The 21,092-nt window shown below is 47.9% G+C and overlaps 1 protein-coding gene across 2 annotated transcripts in view; it reads right to left on the reverse strand.

Annotated features, from left to right (window-relative positions):
* SEMA6B (semaphorin 6B) overlaps positions 1 to 21,092 on the reverse strand; it is a 536,302-nt gene that overhangs the window by 362,438 nt on the left and 152,772 nt on the right. For both annotated transcript variants that reach the window (XM_063915087.1, XM_063915079.1), the window contains exon 5: positions 20,471 to 20,533. In XM_063915087.1, the coding sequence (XP_063771157.1) occupies positions 20,471 to 20,533 (63 nt within the window). The remainder of the gene's footprint in view (positions 1 to 20,470; positions 20,534 to 21,092) is intronic.

Consider the following 21,092-nt stretch of genomic DNA (forward strand, 5'->3'; position numbering starts at 1 on the left):
GTGCACATTCAGTGCCAGCTCAAAATGGTGAATGTTCTTGCTGGGAAGGGGCATGGCCACACAATAATACCCCTTTCTTTATGTTACGCCACAAAGTACTGTAGTACACCTTATACTAGTGATGAGCGGGTTCGGTTTCTCGGAAACCGAACCCCCCCGAACTTCACGCTTTTTACACGGGTCCGAGGCAGACTCGGATCTTCCCGCCTTGCTCGGTTAACCCGAGCGCGCCCGAACGTCATCATCCCGCTGTCGGATTCTCGCGAGGCTCGGATTCTATCGCAAGACTCGGATTCTATATAAGGAGCCGCGCGTCGCCGCCATTTTCACACGTGCATTGAGATTGATAGGGAGAGGACGTGGCTGGCGTCCTCTCCGTTTAGAGTAGACTAGAGACTAGAGAGTAGTAGAGACACTTGATTTACTAATTTTGGGGAGCATATTAGGAGTACTACTTGCTGATAGTGTGACCAGTGACCACCAGTTTAATTAATCCGTTCTCTGCCTGAAAAAAAACGATACACAGTGTGACACAGTCACATACCATATCTGTGCTCAGCCTCAGTGTGCTGCATCATCTATGTAATACTGTATATCTGACTGTGCTGAGTGCTCACTGCTCACACAGCTTAATTGTGGGGGAGACTGGGGAGCAGTTATAGCAGGAGTACATATTTTAACAGTGCACACTTTTGCTGCCAGAGTGCCACTGCCAGTGTGACTGACCAGTGACCACTGACCACCAGTATATTGTGATTGTCTGCCTGAAAAAGTTAAACACTCGTCGTGTGGTGTTTTTATTCTATAAACGCATTCTGCTGACAGTGTCCAGCAGGTCCGTCATTATATAATATATACCTGTCCGGCTGCAGTAGTGATATATATATATTTTTTATATCATTATCATCCAGTCTATATTAGCACTGCAGCAGACGCAGTACGGTAGTCCACGGCTGTAGCTACCTCTGTGTCGGCAGTCGCTCGTCCATCCATAATTGTATACCACCTACCCGTGGTGTTTTTTTTTTTTTCTATCTTCTTGATACTAGTAGCTTACTTTAGGAGTCTGCAGTGCTGAGCTGACAGTGTCCAGCAGGTCCGTCATTATATAATATATACCTGTCCGGCTGCAGTAGTGATATATATATATATATTTTTATATCATTATCATCCAGTCTATATTAGCAGCAGACGCAGTACGGTAGTCCGCGGCTGTAGCTACCTCTGTGTCGGCAGTCGCTCATCCATCCATAATTGTATACCACCTACCCGTGGTGTTTTTTTTTTTTTCTATCTTCTTGATACTAGTAGCTTACTTTAGGAGTCTGCAGTGCTGAGCTGACAGTGTCCAGCAGGTCCGTCATTATATAATATATACCTGTCCGGCTGCAGTAGTGATATATATATATTTTATATCTCATTATCATCCAGTCTATATTAGCAGCAGACGCAGTACGGTAGTCCACGGCTGTAGCTACCTCTGTGTCGGCAGTCGCTCGTACATCCCTAATTGTATACCACCTACCCGTGGTGTTTTTTTTTTTTCTATCTTCTTGATACTAGTAGCTTACTTTAGGAGTCTGCAGTGCTGAGCTGACAGTGTCCAGCAGGTCCGTCATTATATAATATATACCTGTCCGGCTGCAGTAGTGATATATATATATTTTTTATATCATTATCATCCAGTCTATATTAGCAGCAGACGCAGTACGGTAGTCCACGGCTGTAGCTACCTCTGTGTCGGCAGTCGCTCGTCCATCCATAAGTATACTAGTATCCATCCATCTCCATTGTTTACCTGAGGTGCCTTTTAGTTGTGCCTATTAAAATATGGAGAACAAAAATGTTGAGGTTCCAAAAATAGGGAAAGATCAAGATTGACTTCCACCTCGTGCTGAAGCTGCTGCCACTAGTCATGGCCGAGACGATGAAATGCCAGCAACGTCGTCTGCCAAGGCCGATGCCCAATGTCATAGTACAGAGCAAGTAAAATCCAAAACACCAAATATCAGTAAAAAAAGGACTCAAAAATCTAAAATAAAATTGTCAGAGGAGAAGCGTAAACTTGCCAATATGCCATTTACCACACGGAGTGGCAAGGAACGGCTGAGGCCCTGGCCTATGTTCATGGCTAGTGGTTCAGCTTCACATGAGGATGGAAGCACTCAGCCTCTCGCTAGAAAAATGAAAAGACTCAAGCTGGCAAAAGCACAGCAAAGAACTGTGCGTTCTTCGAAATCACAAATCCACAAGGAGAGTCCAATTGTGTCGTTTGCGATGCCTGACCTTCCCAACACTGGACGTGAAGAGCATGCGCCTTCCACCATTTGCACGCCCCCTGCAAGTGCTGGAAGGAGCACCCGCAGTCCAGTTCCTGATAGTCAGATTGAATATGTCAGTGTTGAAGTACACCAGGATGAGGAGGATATGGGTGTTGCTGGCGCTGGGGAGGAAATTGACCAGGAGGATTCTGATGGTAAGGTGGTTTGTTTAAGTCAGGCACCCGGGGAGACACCTGTTGTCCGTGGGAGGAATAGGGCCATTGACATGCCTGGTGAAAATACCAAAAAAATCAGCTCTTCGGTGTGGAAGTATTTCAACAGAAATGCGGACAACATTTGTCAAGCCGTGTGTTGCCTTTGTCAAGCTGTAATAAGTAGGGGTAAGGACGTTAACCACCTCGGAACATCCTCCCTTATACGTCACCTGCAGCGCATTCATCATAAGTCAGTGACAAGTTCAAAAACTTTGGGCGACAGCGGAAGCAGTCCACTGACCAGTAAATCCCTTCCTCTTGTAACCAAGCTCACGCAAACCACCCCACCAACTCCCTCAGTGTCAATTTCCTCCTTCCCCAGGAATGCCAATAGTCCTGCAGGCCATGTCACTGGCAATTCTGATGAGTCCTCTCCTGCCTGGGATTCCTCCGATGCATCCTTGCGTGTACCGCCTACTGCTGCTGGCGCTGCTGTTGTTGCTGCTGGGAGTCGATGGTCATCCCAGAGGGGAAGTCGTACTCGTAAGACCACTTTTACTACTTCCACCAAGCAATTGACTGTCCAACAGTCCTTTGCGAGTAAGATGAAATATCACAGCAGTCATCCTGCTGCAAAGCGGATAACTGAGGCCTTGGCATCCTGGGCGGTGAGAAACGTGGTTCCGGTATCCATCATTACTGCAGAGCCACCTAGAGACTTGTTGGAGGTACTGTGTCCCCGGTACCAAATACCATCTAGGTTCCATTTCTCTAGGCAGGCGATACCGAAAATGTACACAGACCTCAGAAAAAGACTCACCAGTGTCCTAAAAAATGCAGTTGTACCCAATGTCCACTTAACCACGGACATGTGGAGCAGGGCAGGCTCAGGACTATATGACTGTGACAGCCCACTGGGTAGATGTATGGACTCCCGCCGCAAGAACAGCAGCGGCGGCACCAGTAGCAGCATCTCGCAAACGCCAACTCTTTCCTAGGCAGGCTACGCTTTGTATCACCGCTTTCCAGAATACGCACACAGCTAAAAACCTCTTACGGCAACTGAGGAAGATCATCGCAGAATGGCTTACCCCAATTGGACTCTCCTGTGGATTTGTGGCATCGGACAACGCCAGCAATATTGTGTGTGCATTAAATCTGGGCAAATTCCAGCACGTCCCATGTTTTGCACATACCTTGAATTTGGTGGTGCAGAATTATTTAAAAAACGAGAGGGGCGTGCAAGAGATGCTGTCGGTGGCCAGAAGAATTGCGGGACACTTTCGGCGTACAGGCACCACGTACAGAAGACTGGAGCACCACCAAAAACGCCTGAACCTGCCCTGCCATCATCTGAAGCAAGAAGTGGTAACGAGGTGGAATTCAACCCTCCATATGCTTCAGAGGTTGGAGGAGCAGCAAAAGGCCATTCAAGCCTATACAACTGAGCACGATATAGGAGGTGGAATGCACCTGTCTCAAGCGCAGTGGAGAATGATTTCAACGTTGTGCAAGGTTCTGCAACCTTTTGAACTTGCCACACGTGAAGTCAGTTCAGACACTGCCAGCCTGAGTCAGGTCATTCCCCTCATCAGGCTTTTGCAGAAGAAGCTGGAGACATTGAAGGAGGAGCTAACACAGAGCGATTCCGCTAGGCATGTGGGACTTGTGGATGGAGCCCTTAATTCGCTTAACAAGGATTCACGGGTGGTCAATCTGTTGAAATCAGAGCACTACATTTTGGCCACCGTGCTCGATCCTAGATTTAAAACCTACCTTGGATCTCTCTTTCCGGCAGACACAAGTCTGCTGGGGTTCAAAGAACTGCTGGTGACAAAATTGTCAAGTCAAGCGGAACGCGACCTGTCAACATCTCCTCCTTCACATTCTCCCGCAACTGGGGGTGCGAGGAAAAGGCTCAGAATTCCGAGCCCACCCGCTGGCGGTGATGCAGGGCAGTCTGGAGCGACTGCTGATGCTGACATCTGGTCCGGACTGAAGGACCTGACAACGATTACGGACATGTCGTCTACTGTCACTGCATATGATTCTCTCCCCATTGAAAGAATGGTGGAGGATTATATGAGTGACCGCATCCAAGTAGGCACGTCAGACAGTCCGTACTTATACTGGCAGGAAAAAGAGGCAATTTGGAGGCCCTTGCACAAACTGGCTTTATTCTACCTAAGTTGCCCTCCCACAAGTGTGTACTCCGAAAGAGTGTTTAGTGCCGCCGCTCACCTTGTCAGCAATCGGCGTACGAGGTTACATCCAGAAAATGTGGAGAAGATGATGGCCCTCATTCCGAGTTGATCGGTCGCAATGCGAATTTAGCAGAGTTACACACGCTAAGCCGCCGCCTACTGGGAGTGTATCTTAGCTTCTTAAAAGTGCGACCGAAGTAATCGCAAAATTGCGATCACAAACCTCGTAGCAGTTTTGGAGTAGCTTCAGACTTACTCTGCCTGTGCGATCAGTTCAGTGCTTGTCGTTCCTGGTTGACGTCACAAACACACCCAGCGTTCGCCCAGGCACTCCCACCGTTTCTCCGGCCACTCCTGCGTTTTTTCCGGAAACGGTAGCGTTTTCAGCCACACGCCCCTGAAACGCCGTGTTTCCGCCCAGTAACACCCATTTCCTGTCAATCACATTACGATCGCCGGAGCGATGAAAAAGCCGTGAGTAAAATTACTTTCTACATAGCAAAGTTACTTGGCGCAGTCGCAGTGCGAACATTGCGCATGCGTACTAAGCGGATTTTCATTGCGATGCGATGAAAAATACCGAGCGAACAACTCGGAATGAGGGCCCATGTTCATTAAAATGAATTATAATCAATTCCTCCGTGGAGACATTGACCAGCAGCAATTGCCTCCACAAAGTACACAGGGAGCTGAGATGGTGGATTCCAGTGGGGACGAATTGATAATCTGTGAGGAGGGGGATGTACACGGTGATATATCGGAGGATGATGATGAGGTGGACATCTTGCCTCTGTAGAGCCAGTTTGTGCGAGGAGAGATTAATTGCTTCTTTTTTGGTGGGGGTCCAAACCAACCCGTCATTTCAGTCACAGTCGTGTGGCAGACCCTGTCACTGAAATGATGGGTTGGTTAAAGTGTGCATGTCCTGTTTATACAACATAAGGGTGGGTGGGAGGGCCCAAGGACAATTCCATCTTGCATCTCTTTTTTCTTTCATTTTTCTTTGCGTCATGTGCTGTTTGGGGGGTGTTTTTTGGAAGGGCCATCCTGCGTGACACTGCAGTGCCACTCCTAGATGGGCCAGGTGTTTGTGTCGGCCACTAGGGTCGCTTATCTTAGTCACACAGCTACCTCGTTGCGCCTCTTTTTTTTCTTCTTTGCGTCATGTGCTGCTGTTTGGGGAGTGTTTTTTGGAAGGGCCATCCTGCGTGACACTGCAGTGCCACTCCTAGATGGGCCAGGTGTTTGTGTCGGCCACTAGGGTCGCTTAGCTTACTCACACAGCTACCTCATTGCGCCTCTTTTTTTCTTTGCGTCATGTGCTGTTTGGGGAGTGTTTTTTGGAAGGGCCATCCTGCGTGACACTGCAGTGCCACTCCTAGATGGGCCAGGTGTTTGTGTCGGCCACTAGGGTCGCTTAGCTTACTCACACAGCTACCTCATTGCGCCTCTTTTTTTCTTTGCGTCATGTGCTGTTTGGGGAGTGTTTTTTGGAAGGGCCATCCTGCGTGACACTGCAGTGCCACTCCTAGATGGGCCAGGTGTTTGTGTCGGCCACTAGGGTCGCTTAGCTTACTCACACAGCTACCTCATTGCGCCTCTTTTTTTCTTTGCGTCATGTGCTGTTTGGGGAGTGTTTTTTGGAAGGGCCATCCTGCGTGACACTGCAGTGCCACTCCTAGATTGGCCAGGTGTTTGTGTCGGCCACTAGGGTCGCTTAGCTTACTCACACAGCTACCTCATTGCGCCTCTTTTTTTCTTTGCGTCATGTGCTGTTTGGGGAGTGTTTTTTGGAAGGGCCATCCTGCGTGACACTGCAGTGCCACTCCTAGATGGGCCAGGTGTTTGTGTCGGCCACTAGGGTCGCTTAGCTTACTCACACAGCTACCTCATTGCGCCTCTTTTTTTCTTTGCGTCATGTGCTGTTTGGGGACTGTTTTTTGGAAGGGCCATCCTGCGTGACACTGCAGTGCCACTCCTAGTTGGGCCAGGTGTTTGTGTCGGCCACTAGGGTCGCTTAGCTTACTCACACAGCTACCTCATTGCGCCTCTTTTTTTCTTTGCGTCATGTGCTGTTTGGGGAGTGTTTTTTGGAAGGGCCATCCTGCGTGACACTGCAGTGCCACTCCTAGATGGGCCAGGTGTTTGTGTCGGCCACTTGGGTCGCTTAGCTTAGCCATCCAGCGACCTCGGTGCAAATTTTAGGACTAAAAATAATATTGTGAGGTGTGAGGTGTTCAGAATAGACTGAAAATGAGTGGAAATTATGGTTATTGAGGTTAATAATACTTTGGGATCAAAATGACCCCCAAATTCTATGATTTAAGCTGTTTTTTATGGTTTTTTGAAAAAAACACCCGAATCCAAAACACACCCGAATCCGACAAAAAAAATTCGGTGAGGTTTTGCCAAAACGCGTTCGAACCCAAAACACGGCCGCGGAACCGAACCCAAAACCAAAACCCGAAAAATTTCCGGTGCTCATCACTACCTTATACACATACTGTAATGCCGCACATTAGTAATGCATTCATATGCAGATAGAGCCGCAGTCACACACAGAATATAGGCATGCTGCATATCATTTTAATCAGCAGAAGCTGCTTGTGCCCCTAGGCATTCCAAATGCCCTAGGCATTTGCCTAGTTTGCTTATGCCTAGGGCCGGCTGTGGCAGAGATCGTTTTACTTGATCAACAACTTTTCACAGTAATTGAACACTACTAAATACTGGAGCGCTTCTAGGAGTCTCATGAACTACATTGCTCTCTGCTGCTTTCCTCAAAGTTCGAAGGCGTTGCATAAAAAGTCAACACTCTCTTTTTTTGGCAGCTGGTGACTGACTTGCCAGTGCTGCGGCCTTCCTAAAAAGACTGTTCTTTGGTCTGATAGCAGCCTTTTGTTCTTCATCTGTTTTGGCATGATAGACACGACTCTTCTCAGCTGAAGTTTTCCCTATGTTGTAAAATGCTATCTTATGCTGGGTACACATTGGCAGATATGTTGGCCAATCAATTGATTGGCCAATATATCGTTAAATGATCGGTGGGTGTGTATGAACGATATGTCTGTGAACTACGTCGTTCACAGACATATCGCGTCGGCCCTGCTGCACAGACAATGACCAATATATCTGCAGATATATTGGTGCATCGTTCTGTATGTACGGCCGACCCGGAGCTGCTCGATAGGTCGGCCTTTTACAGGTGGGCAGTATTATTTAAATAATCTGTGTCCCGGGGTGGGTGTGGTCAGCGTACCGGCTCTCTGCAGCACCCCTGTCTACATTGCACCTGTCACCACCGGCATAGGCAAACACAGGGGGGTTTCCAGTTGCACGGAAACCCCCCTCCTCTTGGCAAGTTGCTCAAATTTTGTGTTAAATATAAATACTGTAGTCCATACAGTATCCAGTTTATAAAAAGACCAATGTTTACATTAATATCCAGGGTCGTGACTAGGTTATTCTACCGCTCCCCCAGACTCCCGCACTTGCTCTAATGTTCCTCAGAGTGGGAGATTGTGGAATGCATTTGGCAACTCCCCTCCAGAGACCCTGCGTTTGCCACTGACCGGGCAGCCGGGGGAGAGATCGTAGCCTCCAAAACGAAGCTGTTGCTAAACTCTGTACGGAGCTCCGTAGCTGTGGTCTCTTTATGTCCCCAGCCGTGCTGTCCAGTGCGTGCCCGGCTCCCTGCTGTTGCCGCTGGCCACTCCACCCATCCTGGACTCACAGCAGCGCTTCCTCCCGGGGCCACCAGACCCCGCCTCGGCCTCCAGGTCTCGCTGCACTAATTACACATAGGAATGGAGCTGCAGCCGGAGACCACCTACACCTGTGCTCCCTCCCCCTCCCGTGACTATGCCTGTACTTGTGCCCCCCCAGTGACTGCACCTGCACTTGAGCCCCCCCCAGTGACCACACCTGCACATGTGCCCCCCCCAGTGACCACACCTGCACTTGTAGCCACCCCCTCCCCCTGTGACCCCTCTCTCCTGTGATCACACCTACACCTGTGCTCCCCCTCGTGACTACGCCTGCACTTGTGCCCCCCCAGTGACCGCACCTGCACTTGTGCCCCCCCAGTGACCACACCTGCACATGTGCCCCACCAGTGACCACACCTGCACTTGTAGCTGCCCCCTCCCCCTGTGACCACACACCTACACCTGTGCCCCCTCTTTCCTGTGATCACACCTACACCTGTGACTCCCCCCCAATGACCACACTTACACTTGTGCCCGCCCTCTCCCCGGTGACCCCACCTGCACTTGTGCACTCAAACAACTTGCACCATGTTTGCAGGGGGCCACATCTCCTGCACCCAGTCACACTGCCCCTGCCCCGGGCCATACAAGGGCAGGCCTGATGGGTAAGAGAGCTGTGCACCCAGCTAGAGCCACAGAGGTCCAGCACCCCGCCTCTACTTATCCCAGAGCTCCACCTACATAGGGCAATCTAACTGGGCAGAGCTGGAGTAAGCCTTTGGGGGGCATGGGGCTCTTAAGATAGGGGGGCCCCTCTCCCTCATGTCAGCAATAGACCCCTGGCTGTGTGTCCTCCCCCTGTGCAGGTCCGAAATATAAATTATATATATATATATATATACAGTATATATATACAGTATATAAAAAAATTATTTATCATAATATATTTCTCCTTGTATCCCCCTCACCTCACTGAGGTCTGAGGCACGAAGACCGCTTTTCCCCCATAATTGTGTGATGAGGAGTTCTTTCCGCCTTCCAGTCTTCCAGTGAAAGTAGCCGAAGCCCCGACCGCTGCTAATGCTGCCACCGCTGCTGTATTATGGCATTGCATGAGGTGAGAATGATGGCTGCATGCTCACCTCTGCCAATGCTCTGCCCAGAGGGTCAGAAATGCATGGCTGCCCACTGGATCAGTATGTGCAGGCTGGTGCTGTGTGTTACAAGGAGTAACCCCTCTCCCTTTCCCCTGGATCCGCCACTGCCACCAGTGGAGGGGAACAAGCAGCGCTACTGGCACAGGTCTGCAGTCTGTGATGATTCTACTTCATTCCGGGCTCCACCGTCAGCAGCAGTTCTCCCAGCTGCTGCTGCTAGCCCCGGAGCCCAGAGATGGGCAGAATCATCACAGACAGCAGCTCCGGCACTGTATCTGGGAAGAGAGCAGTTAATGCTGGAGCTCTGTGCCACACTCCGCCACCAGCCCCGATTACCCTCTATCCTCAAGCAACCACTCCATGAGGAGGGCTCGTGGCCCAAACCCGACAGAAGAGGAAGCATCGGTGCACAGAGCGGTGAGTACACAGGGAAGCCCCATACCCCTCTACCCCTGTGTGTGTTTGTTACACCCTGTACCTCCCTACACGTGTGTGTGTGTGTGTGTGTGTGTGTGTGTGTGTGTGTGTGTGTGTGTGTTTGCGACACCTTGTACTCCCCCTACCCCTGTGTGTGTGATGCCCTGTACCTCCCTACTCCTGTGTGTGTGTGTTTGTGACACTTTGTACCCCCACACTTCCCGTGTATGTGTGTGTCACGCTGTACTACCACTTTCTGTAGAAGAGGGGCCCTTTAAAAATTTTGCTATTGGGTGCACAAAGTTCTAGTTTTGCCACTGCCCCTGAGTCTCCCACATTGAGACCAGATCAGCACCAGTAGCAGTAGGTTAGCAGCCTGTAACATCTCCCTGCTGAGAGTCTGCACTCAGTTCAGCAGTCTCCTGTCAGTTCGGCAGCAGCTTCCTTGCGGGTAAGCTGTGTTCTGTCCCTCCCATCTCCTTTCTGACAGCTGCCACAAACACCACTTCCCCGCCTGGATGGATACACACACTGAGAGCTCCCAGGGCTATTTCTAGGCAATTTGACTCCCAGTGCGAGATTTAAAAATGCCCCCCCCCTTCCATTGGCATAAAAGAAAAATGCGCTTCCCACAGATATTAAAACAAAGAATTTGCTCCCGGTAAGGGGGCATGGCCTTGTTACAATGGGCGTGGCCTTATCTGAAAAGACTACCTTACACCCCAGTTTTTGACCCTGCACCAACATATCACGGCCACCAAAGGAATAAAAAAAATTCTACCATATTAAGTCCCACACAGTAATGCCCCCTGCGCCATATTATGCCACACACTGAAATGCCCTTGATACATTAAAACCCCATTTTACACATTACAGCAGGCAAGAGTCCCCATTTTACACATTACAGCAGGCAAGTGTCCCCATTTTACACATTACGGCAGGCAAGTGTCCCCATTTTACACATTACAGCAGGCAAGTGTCCCCATTTTACACATTACGGCAGGCAAGTGTCCCCATTTTACACATTACGGCAGGCAAGTGTCCCCATTTTACACATTACGGCAGGCAGAGTCCCCTTCTACAAAGAAAGAGAGCGAGAGAGAGAGAGAAAGAGAAAGAAAGAAAGAAGGAGAAAGTTATACTTAAGTTTGCAGCGGTCCTCTACTATCCCGCTTACCGCTCTTCGGCCCACGTCGGAGGCGGAGTTCCGTGTAACTAAGCGTTTGCATCGTGACGTCACAATGCAAACATATTATTGCACGAAACTCCACTCCCGAGCGGAGTAGTATTGACAGTGAAGAGGGGGAGCAAACTGAGCCACCTAGAGCCGCGGCGGGCGCCACGTGTGAATGCATGCCTTGCCCGCCGCAAGAAACGGCTCTGTATATAGCATCAGCTTCGACCCTTGTGTCAACAGCAACCCCCTCCATCTCTATATAGCATCATACCCTCCCACTATGTCTGCACTCTCAGCAACCCTCCTCCCCCCTGCATCTATATATAGCATGATCTTTCACTAACCCCCCCCCCCCCCCCCCCACACAGCATGTGTCTGCACTCTAAGCCTCCCCCTCTCCCCCTGCCTCTTTGTAGTATCAGTGGCCCCCAACCCCCTCCTCCCCGTCTGTAGCTGCTTCACTCACGTCATTCTTGCAGCTCCTCATGGAAGGACAGCGTCTAGACTCCAGTGTGGAGAGAACCCTTCTGGCTCAGCGGCGGCAGGCTCCTTCTGCATTCAGCGCGCAGACGTCATGACGTCACGCGCACAGTACAGGAAAAAACTTTATTGTGCCAGGCAGCCCAGGTCACAGTAATGGTGCCGAGGCAGAGGCTTCTTGGCCACTCTGGTGGTGCAAGTATGGAGGCGGGATCCGGTCACAGAGGTGGCAGCAGCAGCCAGAGCAGCGGCGCCAGCTATCTCCCCTGCTCCCCCTCCTCCTGTCATTCTGCTCCGATCGGGGGGCGGAGTTTCGTGGAATGACGTGTTTGCCCGAGCGGAGTAGTAGTAATGATGACGGGGAGGAGGGGGAGCACACCAGAACAGAGCCACCAAAAGAGCTGTGGCAGGCGCCCCGTGCAGAGGGCGTTGCAGGGAGCATTCTGGCTTTCACCCAAACCCCATCCTGGTGCAACCCAGGCGCATATAATACTGGTCTCTCCGAGCGTTACTCTGGTGCATATACTACTGTTCTCTCCTGGTGTAATCCAGGCGCATATACTACTGCTCTTTCCTGGTGTAATTCAGGCACATATATTATTGTTCTCTCCTGATGTAACCTAGATGCATATACAGTACTGATTATATTATACAATAAGTCGGCAGCAGGGAAGGAATTTTTTTAAACTGCGAGATAGAGCTGCACTAATGTCGCCGCTATCTTAGCATCCTAAAGCCACACCCCTGACCCATACAGTATAAATATCTTTTAATGTATATCTAAACATGGATAGCATTTATTTTTATTTGGCAAAATGACACAAGGTACTGTGACACAATTGCTGTTATAGCTGCAGAGCATCACAGGAGAATAGATGACCTATTTCCTTTTCCTGTGTGCTCTTTAGAAAACCAGCCCATTATGTAAAATGCAGGAAGTTTTGGCACATTTCATGATGACGATCTGCCAGTGTGTACAGAGGAAAGATTAATTGGCCAATGTCCACAACCACAGATATATTTTCAGATGGCAGTGGTGGTTGGTCAGTGTGTACTATCTACAGATATATCTGCAGATCGATTGATCTGCAGATATATCTGCCAGTGTGTACCCAGCTTAAAATCAAAAATCAATGCCTTGTTTTGTAATTGTTATACATTACAATCCTTCAATCTTTATAAACATGTAATGCTGGGTACACCCTGGCAGATCCGTTGATCGGCCAATATATCATTTACTGATCGGCGGGTGTGTAACTAGAGATATATTGATTCATCTTGCTGTGTGTATGGCCGATTTAGTGACACACGATAGGTCGGCCGTCTTTAGGTGGGCTGGATTATGTAAATTACCTTTTACATGTCCCGGGACTGGCTCCCTACGGTGGCACAGTCCTCAAGGGCATGTTTGTGCTTTAAGGGAACAGTAAACCGACAACTGCGTGGAGACCGTCTTTGTACCGCCTGCGGGGCTCAGTGCGTGAAGCTTGCGGGGAGGGTGATGGGGGGGCGACGGCTGATGCATGCCTTGTGCCGCCTGCAGAGCTCACCGTGTGCAGCCGTGCAGCCTATGGAGAGGGGAGGGAGGGCGGCTGATGTCTGCGGGACTCGCCATGTGCTGCCTGCGGGGGGGCCGTCTGATGTCTGAGGGTCTCGCTGTGTACCGCGGTGCTTGTTATTTGGGAGAGGAAGGATGGTCCAGGGCATCTCCCCACTGCAGAGATATACTGTGCGGGTCCCCAAACCCCCTGGGGTGAAGGAGAATGGGGAGGCAGCTGGCTGGTCTGTGTTGTCCATCCCTGCTGCTCCTGGTTCCCAGTTTGAATGACTCCTGAAGTGCAGAGGCTGATTGGTGAGTAGAGCTGGGGAGTGTGCGCCCTATGTGTCTGGTCTCATCTACCCTGACTGGTCACATTGGCTGGCACCCACTATTCTCTATGTCCAGGGCCTGTGCTAGCCCCATTCTACCCCCTTGTCATAGTGCCCAGGATTACCTGTTCTGAGGCTGTTTACTGCCACTCCGGGGACACCCACCCTGCTCCCCAGGCTGAGAGAAAAGCCACACACTGTATAAGCACCTATACACTGGTAACGTATTGGGGTAATCCCCCAATCCCCTGATGGTTGCGTCGGGGATATTAAACATGTTAAAAAATCCTGATCCCGGCAGGGATTGTGGAATTGGGCATTTCTAACATGCTTCATTTCCTCGATCCCCGACGGATCGCCGATCAAAATGACAGTCAATACGTGGACCCACGGTCGTTGACGACCCTCGGTGTCTGCCATACATGCAGCTCAATTTGGACTCTTCATCCAAAGCTGCATGCACAGGCCGCCCGAGGCATGACGTCACTGTGCGATGTTGTTTGCCTGCTGGCGAGCAGGCCAGGAGGGGACACACTAGGAGATGTTGCTCACGGACCACATAACCTAGTGTGTAACCACCTTTACACTACTGAGCAAGGGATGCACACATATAGTACCAGCTACCTACGTCATCCCTCTATGTGGGTGACTCCCACCCCAATGTCCATGGCCATGCTGTATGATAAATTTAGTCCAGCAGCAGTGGCGTCAGAAGGGGTGACACCAAAGTGCCAGCTCTTCCGTAGTGACAGGAGCCGAGTGCTGCAGTGAGATAAACTCCTGCAGCACTCGGCACCTGTCACAGAGAAGAGCCGGCACTGCACGCTGAGCAGTCTTCGGGGGCAGCCAGCATCTTTGGGTAAGCTGGACATGCCCCTGGAGCGAAGAAAAAAAAGATCAGAGAGGCCATGCCCCTTTTGGATTAGGCCACGCCCCCTTTTCGAATGCCTGCGGCTCCATCAAGAGGGGGGGGGGTGATAATACGGAGTGCGCTCCGGGTGTCACCACTCCCGGTGACGCCTCTGTCCAGCAGGGCTAGTGTTATCTATACGGGTCTGCAGGGACATGATAACACAGAGGTCCCTGGGATACAGTTGGGGACTCAGGATCATTCAGTTGCGGTCAGATTTGCTTTCACTGCTGCTTTCTTGGGGGCAGCAGTGATAGCACTATGTGTTCAGTATGATTTCCTGATGGACGGGATACCAGCGGTCAGAATACGGACATCGGCTTCCTATCCTTCAAAATCCCGACAGGCCCCTCTAAAGTACCCTAACACTCCCTTGTGGGTGCCTTTCCCTAACCATCTAGGGTGGTGCCTAACCCTTACCCACCTGTCCCCGCTTCCTAAACCTAACCCTCCCTGCTTGATGCCTAACCCTAACCTCCACTTCTATGTGCCTAAACCTAACCCTCCCTCCCCGGTCCCTAACCTTTCCGACCCTGCACCTTAACGCCAACCCCCCTTCTCCTGCCTAAGCCCAAGTCCCCGTCCCCCCCCCCCCCGTGGCAGGATGCCAAAGCGTCCCCTGTCAGGTTGATCGGGATGATGGCTGTCGGTACTGTGGCGCAGGTATCCCATGTTGCGTCGGTATCTAGATGCCGGAATTGCATCTCCTTTGGGTTCCTAGCGTCGGTATATAGGCTGCCGAAATCCCGTCCATCGGGAAGCTAACTGCTTCCCAGCACTTAATGTAAAAGCAGCAGGATGCATTTATTACATGCAGACGCCTCTTGCTGCAATAGTGATCAGAGCTTCGTCATAGGACGCGGCATCATATCAAATCACCCACCATCGGGTGGCTTGTGGCACCCATGGTGCAGCGCAAATCCACCTGTTGTAGAGGCCATGAAATCTCCGTCCTATGACAGAGATCCCTGACCTCTTCCTACCCACTAAACAGCGGTGACACACCTGTTTTTCCAAATGGAGCCTGTCGCCACCCCTGAAACTGTATCAGATGTTAGAAGGCCAGCCCATTATGTAACTTGCAGGAATATTTGGCGCATTTCATGACAACAATCTGCCAGTGTGTACAGAGGAAAGATTAATTGGCCAATGTCCTCAACAACAGATATATCTGCAGATGGCAGTGGTAGTTGGTCAGTGTATACCATCTGCAGATATATCTGCAGATCGATTGGTCTGCAGATATATATTTAGGTGTGTACCCACCTTAAAGGTAGGTACACACTTGAAGATATATCTGCTGATCAATTGATCGGCAGATATATCTATGGACGGATCGGGCAGTGTGTTGAGCATACACACTGCCCAATCCGTCGGGGACTGACGTCATGAACTGTTCAGCTGTCAATCACACCGGCCGCCGCACCATGTGTGCGGGCGGTCGACACACAGCGACGCGCCAATATATCGGTAGATATATTGGCCATCGGCTGTGCTGCGGGGCCAACGCGATACGTCTGTGAACGACGGGCGGACGTATCACCCGCGATATATCGACCGTTCAAGAGAATGACCGATATATCGGCCAGTGTGTACGGGCCTTTAGTTTATAGGTTATGTTGGATTCATAAAACCTACAATAAAATAAAGTTGTGTAATAATACTTATGTTAGGCCACAACTATGTGCTAGTCCATGACCATGTGTTAGTCCACAACCATCAGTTTTACTACATGTGTTATCTTTTCAGCTGTTTCAAATATATCTGATTATTGGCCCATCTAAGTAGTAAGGAGATTATGAGTCCTAGGGGGATCATTCCGAGTTGATCGCTCGCTAGCTACTTTTAGCAGCCGTGCAAATGCATAGTTGCCGCCCCCACAGGGGAGTGTATTTTCGCTTTGCAAGTGTGCAAACGCGTGTGCAGCCGAGCAGGACGAAAAAGTTTTCAGCAGTTTCTGAGTAGCTCTGGACTTACTCAGCCCTCAGCGATCACTTCAGTCATTTTGGTCCCAGAATTGACGTCAGACACCTGCCCTGCAAACGCTTGGACACACCTGCGTTTTTACAAACACTCCCAGAAAACGGTCAGTTGACACCCATAAACGCCCTCTGTCTGTCAATCTCCTTGTGATCGGCTGTGCAAATGGATTCTTCGTTAAATCCATCGCCCAGCAACGATCCACTTTGTACACGTACGACGTGTGTGCGTATTGCGGTGCATACGCATACACAGTAGCAGAGGCAGAACTCTGGGAGGCAACGGAGTCAGCTGCTGCCGGGCTCCTGCTTTGAAGGGGGGCACCTCTCCTCCTGTTCTGTGTGTTCAGCAACATTAATCAATTAAGTTAATTGACAACAGCCGGTAACTCTTCCGTAGCCAACTTCCCTACTAGCCACTACACCTTACAAATCACACCCTCTTTATTATAGATACACTGGAAGCAGACCCCTTACTGATGAAGCTATTTGCTCCTATAAAGGAAGCATGAGAATTCTAACTATATGAAGTTATTTCTCTGACAATTACAAGTAACTTCATATAGTTAGAATTATCATACTTCCTATGCAACAGCAGATATCTCCATCAGTAAGGTGCATGCTTCCAGTGTAATAGGTTGTGGGTTCTAATCCTGGATATGACACTTGCAAATTAATTGTCAGAGAAATAATCAGCATTGTGAGTGACTGAGCAGATGTATGTAGTGTGTGGCTGGACCCCTACATAGATCTGCCTAGTTGCAATGGTTTTGTAGTAGCTTTATATAGTTAGAATCTGCAGGCTTACTATGCAGGAGCAAATTTATATACATGGGGGGGTGGGGGGACACCAATATTTGTCTTGCCTCCGGGCAACTGAGACAAACTTACGCCACTGCACAGTAGTAACCTGTTCACTGTGCTGCATAAAAACGTCAGCAAGCGATCAACTTGAAATGACCCCCTAATCATAACTTTTATGAAAATAAAAATATTAACAGTTGGCACCAAGGGTATTTATAAAAAGAAAGTATACATACATATTTCAACTGTATAAGTTTGTATACAACTTCCAACTTCCTAGCCTTCTTTACATTGGTAGCCATTTTTGAAATTGCAAAGCATTAAGGAAATGCATCTTGTGTGGGAAATATGAATGTTTGAATATACAGGTTGAGTATCCCATATCCAAATATCCGAAATACGGAGTATTCCGAAATACGGACTTTTTTGAGCGAGAGTGAGATAGTGAAACTTTTGTTTTCTGATGGCTCAATGTACACAAACTTTGTTTAATACACACAGTTATTAAAAATATTGTATTAAATGACCTTCAGGCTGTGTGTATAAGGTGTATATGAAACATAAATGAATTGTGTGAATGTACACACACTTTGTTTAATGCACAAAGTTATAAAAAATATTGGCTAAAATTACCTTCAGGCTGTGTGTATAAGGTGCATATCAAACATAAATGCATTCTGTGCTTAGATTTAGGTCCCATCACCATGATATCTCATTATGGTATGCAATTATTCCAAAATACGGAAAAATCCCATATCCAAAATACCTCTGGTCCCAAGCATTTTGGATAAGGGATACTCAACCTGTATCTGATGTTTATTACAAGGAAACAGTACAAGCGCATGACATTATTAAAATGCTTATAACATTCATTATATTATTATTGGAGGAAAAAGTTTTCTAGTTTAGGAAACTACAATAAAAAGCCTTTCCAAAAATATGTAACACTTCTATATTCAATAAAATGTTTCATGCTGCAACTTTGTCCACCTTCATGTGAAAATGCACATATCACAGGGACTGTAATGACATCATTGTATTCAAACAAATATACTTTAATATGTAGTTGGCTCCCCTTTTGTGGCTATAACAGCTTACACTCTTCTTGGAAGGGTCTCCACAAGACTTTGGAGTGTTTCTGTGGAAATTTGTGCCCATTCATTCTGTAGAGCATTTATGATGTCAGGCATTGATGTTGGATGTGTAGATCTGGCTCGCATTCTCCATTCCAGTTCATCCCAAAGGTGCTCGATGGGGTTGAGGTCGGGGCTCTGTGCAGGCCAATCAAGTTCTTCCACACCGAACTCATCAAACCATGTCTTTATAGTACTTGCTTTGTGCACTGGGGCACAGTCATGTTGGAACAGAAAAGGGCCTTCCCCAAACAGTTGCCACCAATTTGGAAGCATAGCATTGTCCAAAATGTCTTGGTATGCTGAAGCATTACAATTGCCCTTTACTTGATATAAAGGTGCCTAGTCCAAACCCTTAAAAACTGCCCCATATCTTTATATGTCCTACACCAAACTTAACAGTTGGCATATTGCAATCAGGCAGGTAACATTCTCCTGGAATCCGCCAAACTCAGACTTGCCCAACTGACATTTCCACTGCTCCACAGTCCAGTGTCGGGGTGATTTACACCAGTGGTTCTCAACCTCGGTCCTCAAGTATCCCCAATAGTTCATATTTTCAGGTCACCTATCAGTTGAACAGGTGTATTCATTACTCACTGACACATTTTAAAAGACCCACAGGTTGAGCAAATTATTTCACTTGCAATCTTGTGAGGAGACCTGGAAAACATGAACTGTTGGGGGTACTTGAGGACCGTGGTTAAAAACCACTGCTTTACATCACTCCATTCGACACTTGGGATTGGACTTTGTGATGTGAGGCTTGCATGCAGCTGCTCGGCCATGGAACCCATTCCATTAAGCTACCACTGAACAGTTTTTGTGCTTACATTAATGCTAGTGGAAGTTCGGGACTCTTCAGCTATGGAATTAGGAGAGCATTGGCGACTTTTACGCACCATGTGCCTTAGCAGTCATAGACCCCACTGTGTGATTTTACATGTTCTTCCGCTTCGTGGCTGAATTGCTGTTGTTCCTAAACGCTTCCACTTTCTATTAATATCACTTACTGTTGACCGTGGAATATCCAGCAGGGATGACATTTCACAAACTGTCTGATTGCAAAGGTGACATCCTATCACAGTACCACGCTTCAAGTCACTGAGCTCTTCAGAATGACCCATTTGGTATCACAAATGTTTGCAAATGGAGACTGCATGGCTAGGTGCTTGATTTTATACACCTGTTGGAACAGGTCTATTGAAACACCTGAATTCAATAGTTAACATGTGTGGGCAAATAATTTTGTCCATATAGTGTATATACATATATATTAGATTTATGCAAAAACTTGTTTATACTTTATCAGTATAGTTTCTAGGTCAGTGGTTCCTAAACTTGGTCATCAGGAGGACCCCATAAAACTCACATTTTCCAGGTCATCTAGCAGGTGCACAGGTGTATTTATTAGTCATTGGCACATTTTAAAACAAGTTTACAAAAAACAAAAAAAAAGTAAAACTTTTTCATACTTTTCCATCCATGTGGACTACAACTGGGAACAGTAAAGTGTGCCAAGCACCGCGGTACCGAAGCAGGTCACCTTGCTTGAAGTATGGCAAAAAAATTAGTGGGAACGGGGTACACTAATTGGGATTCTCTATACTGTGGCGGCAAAAATGACGCAAAAAATATATTTAAAAAGATATGTCGACACTGCATGTCGACCTTTTTATGTGTCAATCATTTGCACTTGTTGACTTTTTCCAATGTCGACTTGTACTTGTCATCCTTTTCCAAAGTCAACCTTTTAGAGGTCGACATTTTGATCATGTCGCCCTTTTTGCTGTCGACCTAGTCATTGTAGACCTTCTTACTATAAATCTATTGAACCAAAACTGAGAAAATATCTTGGGTGTGCTCTGTTTTCGGTAGTTTTATGTTGTGATGTCAGAATATTTTGTAAACAAAACTCTGATTTCCAATATTGCTTCTGATTTTTCTGCTCAGGACAGTTGAGTTTCCTGATTATTCTCTCAATTTCCATAAACCAACTCGTGGGTGTAGCTATGACCTGGTATCTATGCAATACCAAAAGACAAACATGGATTCTATACAGAAAATCATACTACATAGTGAAGTTTAAGTCTGACATTTCATATAATTTTTGGTGTGTTACCACAGATACAGGTGCTGTCTGTGTAGACTACCTACCTCCTGCTTTCCTTTCATTCGACACACATTTATGTCCTGATGGTTTGATTTCCAGATGAATTTCTGTGTGAGGAAAAAAATAAAAAGTAAAACAAATGATAGATAACTACTGAATAAGAAAAGGCACAGAATAACACTAAGAAAAGTTCATAAATATCAGTAAACCTGGAAATCACCAAAGCATTTTGGGAGCCATAATAAGAAGGATCACATGCATCTTCAACTCTTGTAGTTAGATAACATGCTTATTAGAGTTGGCGCTGACATATATCTAAATGATACAACATCTTTGTCTAAACCAAAATGGTCTAAGATCAACAAAAAATAAAAACAAAGGTGAAGGCCAACATGCAGATAAATGCCCAGAGTGAAATTAGAAGAATGAAAACTTTCTTGAAGTCACTGTTATGGTGCGTACACACGGTGAGATTCGGGCTAAGAACGATTCTCACTATGCGAGAGGGGCTAGGTCGGTATCGCAGGCACATAATGAGTGTGCTTGCGATACTGACTGCGTGATTTTGGCTAAGTGTCAATTTTGACTATCTTTTATACTAGAAAGTCAAAATTGACTTGCCTGCACTGTCTATCTAGGCTTGCGATGCCGACCGCGCGGGACCGC

This window comes from Pseudophryne corroboree, chromosome 1, assembly GCF_028390025.1.
Source record: "Pseudophryne corroboree isolate aPseCor3 chromosome 1, aPseCor3.hap2, whole genome shotgun sequence".
NCBI classification, from domain to species: domain Eukaryota; kingdom Metazoa; phylum Chordata; class Amphibia; order Anura; family Myobatrachidae; genus Pseudophryne; species Pseudophryne corroboree.